The sequence below is a fragment of the Coffea arabica genome, chromosome 10c (assembly GCF_036785885.1).
Source record: "Coffea arabica cultivar ET-39 chromosome 10c, Coffea Arabica ET-39 HiFi, whole genome shotgun sequence".
NCBI classification, from domain to species: Eukaryota; Viridiplantae; Streptophyta; class Magnoliopsida; order Gentianales; family Rubiaceae; genus Coffea; species Coffea arabica.
In genome coordinates this window covers 19,600,257-19,609,523 of record NC_092329.1, presented here as the reverse complement: position 1 = coordinate 19,609,523, position 9,267 = coordinate 19,600,257, and the positions used below count along the sequence as shown (strand labels likewise).

Below are 9,267 nucleotides of genomic sequence, written 5' to 3'. Positions count from 1 at the left end.
AGGTAAAAAAAATCAAAAATTTGGTGTCTACAGTTTGCCCCTCTTTGTCTGAGTTTTGAAAAAAACTTGAGACAAAAAAATAGACACCAAATACTTACCTGCGTTATTCGGCTGTGAACGTCCCGAATGATGGGGACTGACTCCTTTTGATGACATTAACTGGGACGAGAAATTTTTTAATGGACTATTTGAACAAGAAATTTAAAACGGGACTGACCCGAACAGAAAATTAAAACGGGACTGGCCCGAACAGGAAATTATAAAACGGGACTGACCCGAACAGAATTTAAACGGGGCTGACCCGAACAGGAATTTAAACGGGACTGACCCGAACAGAATTTAAACGGGACTGACCCGAACAGGAATTTAAACGGGACGGACCCGAACAGAATTTAAACGGGACTGACCCGAACAGAATTTTTAAAACGGGACTGGCCCGAACAGAAATTAAAAAAAACAGGACTTCACTGGGAAAGTTTAAACAATGAGTCGAGTTTTTTACCCGAGAATAGTTCAACTTTTGTATCAAGAGGGAAATTTGGATCTTTGTGATTGAAGCGAGAGCTGATGTTGTTTCTTATGATCGAGTTTTGCAAATAACATCGATCCTTGCTTACTGGGAAGCTTTGCCTGTCATTGATTTAGACGCCAAAAGGAGAGCGGCTGCTTTTGTTTGTAAATGCAACATTCCTGCAAGAAAAGAAGAAATAATGGACTTGCCACCATTATTTGATCCGGTTTGCCTTGAGAATCGTGTAAACATGAGTCTTGTGATGCTTTTACTTCTGCTCTGCGACGTTTGCCTTAATCGAACTTGAAACCTTTCAATTTCTGAGACTGATAAAATACGGATTTAACACGTTACCCAATCTAGGTGGCAGCTTTGTTGCATTTTACTCACTGTAACTGATAATTGAATCCCTTATCTTTGCACAAACCTTAAGGTTTATCATTCATTTGAATTCAATGGTGAAAGAATGATGCGTGAAAATTTATCATATAACAATCAATGTATATGCAAGATTATTTCCTATGTCAGGCAAAGATGAGCATGCAAAAGAATGTAGACAATCATAAGCAGTCATACACAAATAATTGAGAACAACCAAGAGGTTCATAAAGATACATTTTGCAAAAGAATATTTGTAAAGAACAATACAAGTTTAGCCAACGAAAATCATATTCAAGACTTTGGATATTTTTGCTTCGGAATCCGATACTGGCAGAAGTATCATAAATATGAGGAAAACCCTAAATGAACCAGGTCACCAGCTGTCCCTTCTCGAGCTCGTCTGTTGTGAAAAACCCGCCTTGGCTCCCTTTCGGGTTTTCACCAAGGTTGCCCCCACCCTTTTTGTTGTTTTGTTTGTTTTTTCTTCTTTTTTTTTTTTCGAGGCGCCCTTTCGGGTTTTCACCTAAAGAACCATGAAATATTTCGACCATGATCAACTCAGAAACATGAATTAAAGATTTCTGGCATCAGTAAAATGTACTTCCCTTATGAGATTAGGCGAAGACATTACGGACATCACCTGCCAGTTGATTAGCAAATTTTCTAATAGAAATGCAGCAAGTGGCGAAAGCCAGGACTTTGGGCTTTGTAATGAGGTCAGGTGGGGTGTTTTTCAAGAAAAGTTGAGGCTTGAAAGCAGATTTGATACGAGGGGTGAAATAACTTGAGATTGCACCATCATGAAACTGAGGAAAATTTTGCCCCAGTTTGATCGGATTCTCTCTTTTTGCATTTTTCATTGCATTTTCCTCACTTTTGCATTTTTCTTTGAAAACTAAATTTGCCCCAGTGTAAGGGTTCTCTCTTCTCTTTTCTTCTTTTCTTCTTTTTTTTTCGAAATAAATTTGCCCCAGTGTGGGGTTTGCAATTCTCAAGGGTTATCAAACGAAATTTGTCAATTCTGATGGCTCAAAGGGGACAAGTAGAGATAAAATATTTTTTAGTGTAAAAGAAGACGGCCTGACTAGCATTTCGCCATTTGCATGAATTTCTTAAAGAAAATTTGCATGATCAAATGAAAAACTTTTTGCACATATCTGAGTTGATGGGTTGAGGGAAAGCCCGTCCATCCATTTTCGCCAAAATAAGAGCTCCGCCAGATAATACCTTTTGGACAATGAATGGCCCTTGCCAATTTGGAGCGAACTTGCCTTTAGCTTCATCTTGCATTGACAAAATTCGCTTCAGTACCTTATCACCTTCTTCAAATGCCCGCCGATGGAGTTTTTTGTTGTAAGCTCGGGCCACACATTTTTGATAGCACTGACCATGACAGATAGCATTGAATCGCTTTTCATCTATCAAAGTCAATTGCTCATGGCGCTGCTTGATCCAATCTGCCTCCTCCAATTTAGCTTCCATAAGGATTCGTATCGACGGAATTTCAACCTCAACTGGTAATACAGCTTCCATCCCATACATAAGTGAATATGGCGTTGCCCCAGTCGATGTCCGAATAGAAGTCCGGTACGCCATCAATGCATAAGGCAACTTTTCATGCCAATCGCGATGCTTTTCTGTCATTTTGCGGATAATTTTCTTCAGATTCTTATTTGCGGCTTCTACAACTCCATTCATCTGAGGCCTATAAATGGCAGAGTTGCGGTGTTTGATTTTGAACTGCTCACATAGTCCATCTACCATGTCATTGTTCAGATTCTTGGCATTGTCCGTGATAAGCGTTTCGGGTACTCCAAAGCGACAGATGATGTGATCTCTCAAGAAATTGGCTACTACCTTCTTCGTGACATGTTTGAATGACTCCGCTTCAACCCATTTGGTAAAGTACTCGATCGCCACCAATATAAATCGATGTCCATTTGAAGCAGGAGGATCGATTGTACCAATCACGTCCATACCCCACATTGAACAGGGCCATGGGGCGGTCATGCTATGCAATTCAGTGGGTGGAGCGCGTATAATGTCACCGTGCATTTGGCATTTTATACATCTCCGGACAAAGTCTATACAATCATGCTCCATGGTAAGCCAGAAATATCCGGTTCTCATGATTTTCTTCGCTAGCAAATGGCCATTCATGTGAGGTCCACAAACGCCACTATGCACTTCTTTCATCATATATTGAGCTTCATCTTCATCAATGCACCTTAAAAGGTTCAAATCCGAGGTTCTTTTGTACAACACTTCTCCATTCAAGAAAAATTTTGAAGTCATTCTACGCAGAAAACTCTTGTCCTTTGTACTAGCATGCAGAGGATAGGACCCAGTTTTTAGAAACTCCTTAAGATCGGTATACCACGGAACATTATCGGAGGACTTGTCTACAACCCAACAGTGGGCAGGTTTGTCTTGAAGTTGAATCGGAATTGGCTCGATCCTCAATTCATCAGAATATTGGATCATAGAAGCTAAAGTGGCCAAAGCATCGGCAAATGCGTTTCGGGCACGTGGAAGATGTCTGAACTCCAAATTTCGAAATTGCTTGGCCAGAGTGAGCAGACTGCAATGGTAGAGCAGAATTTTTGAATCTTTGGTTATCCACTGTTTCAAGGTTTGATGCACGAGCAAATCTGAATCACTGAAAACTATCAATTCTTTGATTTCCATTTCTAAAGCCATTTTGAGACCAAAAATGCAGGCTTCATATTCAGCCATGTTGTTTGTGCAAGCAAATTGCAATTTGGCAGCGGCAGGGTAATGCTTCCCTTCGGGTGAGACCAGAACAGCTCCAATTCCAACTCCGAGAGAATTCGAAACTCCATCGAAGAAAAGTCTCCATTCAGGGCTTTGCTCACCTATATCATCTGTAGCGCCTACGAATAAAACTTTCTCATCAGGGAAATAGGTATGAAGTGGTTGATAATCATCATCCCTTGGATTTTCTGCCAAATGATCAGCTATAGCTTGCCCCTTGACCGCCTTTTGTGAAGTGAAAACAATGTCGAACTCTGATAGAATTATCTGCCATTTGGCCAGGCGTCCGGTTAACATCGGCTTCTCCAAAAGATATTTCAAAGGATCAGATCGGAAAATAAGATAAGTGGTATGGCTCAACAAATAGTGTCTCAACTTTTGAGCCGCTCAGGCCAATGCATAACTGTTTTTCTCAATGAATGAATAATTAGCCTCGTACTGCGTGAACTTCTTGCTTAGATAGTAGATGGTTTGTTCCTTCCTTTCAGAGTCATCGTGCTGACCTAAAACACACCCTACTGCTCCATCGAGTACAGATAAATACATAATCAAACGTCGGCCCGGTTTGGGCGGCACTAAGACTGGTGGTTGCAACAAATAATCTTTAATCTTATCAAAAGCCTGTTGGCACTCCTCATTCCAATACAACGGCACATTCTTTCTCAATAATTTGAACAACGGCTCGCATGTGGCAGTTAGTTGGCCGATGAACCTCCCAATGAAATTGATCTTCCCTAAGAAGCTTTTCACGTCCTTATGAGTTTTCGGCACTGGCATATCTCGAATTGCTTTGATTTTCGCCGGATCTATTTCTATGCCCTTCTTGCTAACAATGAATCCCAACAGCTTACCCGCATGTGCTCCAAAGGCGCATTTCGCAGGATTTAACCTTAAATTGTACTTCCGCAATCTTTCGAATAACTTCTTCAAATCAACCAAATGGTCGTCTGCCATTTTAGACTTGATTATGATATCATCCACGTAGACCTCCATCTCCCGGTGGATCATATCATGAAATAGGGTTGTCATGGTCCTCTGATATGTTGCTCCGGCATTCTTTAACCAAAAGGCATGACTCGGTAGCAAAAGGTACCCCAAGGGGTAACTTAGCAGTCTTCTCCCTATCCTCTTCTGCCATCAAAATTTGGTGGTAGCCAGCAAAACAATCGCAAAAGGATTCAATTTCATGTCCTGCAGTATTGTCTAAGAGAATGTGAATATTTGGTAGAGGGAAATCATCTTTAGGACTGGCTTTATTAAGGTCTCTATAGTCAACACAAACTCGCACCTCTCCACTCTTTTTTGGAACAGGGACTGGATTTGAAAGCTAAATTGGGTAATGGGAAACAATGATAATGTTGGTTTTGAGTTGTTTTTCAATTTGTTCTTTTATTTTGAGGCTCATATCTGATTTGAATTTTCGGGCTTTTTGTTTTACGGGTGGAAAAGAAGGGTCTGTGGGTAACCTATGCACTACCACATCAGTTGAAATGCCAGTCATATCATCATAGGACCACGCAAAAACATCTTGGAACATAGTCAAAAATTCAAGCATCTCTTTTTTCTGCCTCTCATTCAAATGAATACTAATTTGCACCTCCTTAACCTCATCCTCAGTGCCAATGTTAACCTTTTCTGTTTCTTCCAGGTTCGGTTTTGGTTTTTTCTCATATTGTTCAAGGTCCTTTGCAAAAGAATCGAATACCTCCTCATTATCACTCTCGCTTTGGAGCTCGGATTCACAGACCTCCAAGTCGTGAGTGATATAGAGATTACCATTATCGTATCCCAGAACTGTGATATCTAAAGGGTCAAATAGTTTTATTTTTGGCCATCTGAAAGAATTAACGAATGTGGGATAATAAGCAAATTAGCATATAACAAACAAATGGTCAAGCAATACGACAAAAATATAAACAAATGAATAAACAAAACAACATGACAGGAACAACTTGTGCATTTTCATAAAACCTTTGATTGAAAGCAAATGGAAATGAAAACTTAACAATATTTACATGTGCAAACATTAGTCAAAAAGTAAAATTGTTTTCATTGGCTATTTACAGATGCAAAAGTATTTTCATGAATTCACATGAATGATAAACCCCTTTCAGTTTACCGAAACTCCTTCCGAATGGGCAGAAACTTGACCGTCCAATTGGGAATTGATCCTTCAGGGATGTCAGGAAATTCAGCTTCGTCTGGAACACTATCTTCAAATGTTGCCCCAACGAACAATTGGGCCAAACTTGCTTCAATTTCGTCAACTGGGTTAATTTCTGACATGATCACCTCGGCTGGTCGCGGGAAAGTATAATGCAGGGGTGGAATGTCAAGAGTCCCTTGCCTTCCTTCTTTCTCCGCTCTCTTGCGTTCCTTCATCTCTCTGATGTCCTTGGCAGTCGGTCGGAAATCCAAACCAAATGAATCCTTTTTCTCCACAATCTCCACTGGCTTAAGAATTCCTTGCAAATCTCGTCCCAACCCTTTGTCAAATTCATAGCCTCCACGGATCATTTCTTTGGCCATCATGACACTGGCCTTTGGTAAAGCTCGCTCCTCATTTGTGATCCAACTTACAGAGACGATATTAGCCGTGCTATGAGGAGTCATGGTGACATTGCGGCTTCCATCCTCTTTTGACCCAGAATCGATGATTACAAGGCAATCCTCTTCGGCAAATATAGTTATCAGCTTGTCATTTACTACAAACTTCAGCAACTGATGCAATGAAGATGGCACAGCTCCGGACTTATGAATCCACGGCCTTCCAAGCAAAACGTTGTAAACACTAGGAAAGTGCATGACTTGGCAGGTTATTTGAAATTGTGCGGGTCCCATCTCGACCACTAAGTCTACTTCTCCTATTGGCTCACTTTGTGCTCCATCAAAACCTCGGACTACGGTCCCTGAAGGCCTCAGCTTGATGTCTTGCAATCCTAGCTTCTCCAAGGTTCTCCAAGGACAGATATTAAGCGCAGATCCATTGTCAATCAACACCTTCGGCAGCATTTTTCCGTTGCACCTTACAACTATGTACAGGGTTTTGTTATGTCCAATGCCTTCCGCCGGCAATTTCTCGTCAGAGAAAGTGATTTGCTTAGTAAATAACACACTTCCAACTACATGTGAGAAATTATCAACTGAAATGTCCTTAGGGATTTGAGCTTTGGTCAACACCTTGAGCAATGCATCCCTATGTGTATCTGATGAAAAGAGCAAATCCAACATGGATATTTGAGCGGGCGACTTGCTTAGCTTCTCGATTACATTGTATTCACTTTTCTGGAGCCTCTTAAGAAAATCCAATGCTTCTTTCTCGGTGATTGTTGGCTTAGCAGGTGGCTCGGAATTACTTGCTTGAAACGGAATGACAGCTTCAAATGGACTTGCAGCCTTCCCAGATCTGGTGACCGCTGACACTTCCTTCTTTGCAATTGACTTTTCCCCAATCTGTACGTCAGGTTCATCATAATTCCACGGCACTTGTTGCAGACTTAGAACAGGCTCCTGCTTCGGGAATTCAATAACCACTGGCTCCAAAGACTCACTCTCAGCTGGCGTGAGATCCAAAATAAAGGGCTTTTCGTCCTCTTCAAATGGCAATTCTATGACAAAGGGTTGGTCTGTGACCCCAAACACTTCAGCTTCCCTTGCCAATTCTTTGACTGGTTCCACGTACTCCGTATCATCCAGAATAACCCCTATGATATTGGCATGTTTCGGCAAGGGGTTCCTATTTACGTTCGGCCCTTGTGTCTCCCTTTTTCGGATTACAATCTCCCCGGCTTCAACCATATCTTGGATTTTATGCTTAAGCGCCTTGCAATCAATAGTCGAATGTCCGGCGGCCCCTGAATGATAAGCACAGACGGCTTGCGGGTTATACCAGGCGGGCATGCCATATGGATAGGTAGGAGGGGGTACCATACCAATTTTCCCGGCGGCCTTTAACTGATCATACAATTGGTCTAAAGGCCTGCCTAAATTGGTGAATGCACGGCTAGGGGGTCGATTGTAAGGTTCAGTAGGTGGAGGATGGTTGTAAATAAGTCTATTTGGTGGAGGAAATCTTGGATTATATGGAGGGCGAGGTCGATTTTGGGGTGGATTCGGTTGAGAAATTTGAAAAGGGGCTGAAGGTGGGTTAGGATAGCTTGAGCGAGGTCTAGGGTGGTGGATGTTGGTAGTATATACAGGGTGCGGATTTGAGTAGTAAGGGTAATGGGGTTGGTAGATTAGGCTGTGTTGGTATCGAGGTCTGGGTGAAGGGTTTTGGTTCCAGATAAAGGTTGCATCCCCCTCTTTCTTTTTGAACTGCGGTTTTTTCACATTGCTTCCTTGACCTTGTAAAGCATCCAACTGGGATTTGAGAGCAGAGACATTAACAATTTTTCCGGCTCTCACAAAGTCATCAAACTCCTCAAGTTTATTTACAATCGCAGCAAACGAACATCCGGTCATATGGAAAATCTCTTCAAAATACGGAGGGTCATGTGCCTTTATAAATGTGCGAATAATTTCATCCTCAGTCATCGGAGGCTCCACTTTCGTAGCTATCTTTCTCCATCTTTTGGCATATGTCTTATGATCTTCAGACGGTCGTCTTTTCGTTCCTTCCAGAGTAGTCCGGGTTGGCGCTAGCTCACAGTTATACTCATATTGTCTAATGAAGGCATTGGACAGATCGAGCCAGATCTTCACTTCCTCTGGCTTTAGGTTGGAATACCAATCGAGAGCATCCCCTTCTAAGCTTTCTGGAAATAATCTCAACGGCAAGTTCTCATCATCCACTGGCTTGCCCAACTTGTTAGCAAACAAACGCAGGTGCATTTTAGGGTTGCTTGTTCCATCATATTTGTTGAATTTAGGGGTCTTGAACCCCATCGGCAGTTGCACGTTCGGAAACAGGCACAAATCATCATAATCCAACACCCCTTGTTTATTTAGACCTTGGCTTTTCCGGATGAATTCATCAAAATGATCCAAGCGCTTAAGTAGCTTCATATCAATCTGGGCAGACGACTCTCCCATTTCTGGCTTATTTTGAAAAGTGTGCTCCGGCACAACGGGCTCCGCGGTAGTCTGATAAAAAACTGGTGGGTTCAAATGCATGTTTGGGTCGCCTTGAGGCTGAAATCCTTGTCCATAAGGAGGATAGAAATGAGGATTTTGAGTAAAAGCATATTGCGGGTTTACATTTCCCTCAAACGTAGTTTGAAATGGAGGAATAACAAATGGTTCGGATTGTGGTTGTGTAGTGGGCACAGGCTCAGGTTGCACTCCGCTACTAACGAGCTCGTCAATCAACTTCTTCTGAGCGGCCATTTCCGATGCCATTTCCCCAAATTTTGTGAGTAATTCTGTCAACTGAACCCCAGGACTTGCAGCTTCCGGCTGGGTAGTTGCAACGGCCTTATCGGATGATTCTGGTTGAGTACTCATGTCTACACGATTCCTTTGGGCTTTACTTCGGGATCGCGTAATAATGGGGTTTTTCCGAAAAGCTATTTTGAAATTTTACCTGAAAATGCAAAAGACTTCTTTAGATAAACCAATCGTTATTAGACTTCTGCAATTTATTCAAAAAGGGAAAAAGA

At 41.8% G+C, this 9,267-nt stretch overlaps 1 protein-coding gene across 1 annotated transcript; it reads right to left on the bottom strand.

Moving 5' to 3' along the window:
- Positions 1-5,782: 5,782 nt before the first annotated feature.
- On the bottom strand, positions 5,783-8,701 carry LOC140015857 (uncharacterized). Its single transcript, XM_072068683.1, has 2 exons — positions 8,122-8,701; positions 5,783-7,521 (listed from the first exon to the last, which is right to left on the bottom strand). Exons 1-2 carry the CDS (start codon positions 8,699-8,701, stop codon positions 5,783-5,785), a joined length of 2,319 nt encoding a protein of 772 aa, XP_071924784.1.
- Between the last annotated feature and the right edge of the window lie 566 nt (positions 8,702-9,267).

What these genes read in the sequence shown, in the direction of transcription:
- LOC140015857 (XM_072068683.1), bottom strand. Translation starts at nt 8,701, where the DNA reads ATGGGAGAGTCGTCTGCCCAGATTGATATGAAGCTACTTAAGCGCTTG. An exon ending in GATTTTCCATATGACCGGAT is followed by an intron (nt 7,522 to 8,121) that starts GTTCGTTTGCTG and finishes CTTATCATTCAG; the next exon opens with GGGCCGCCGGACATTCGACT.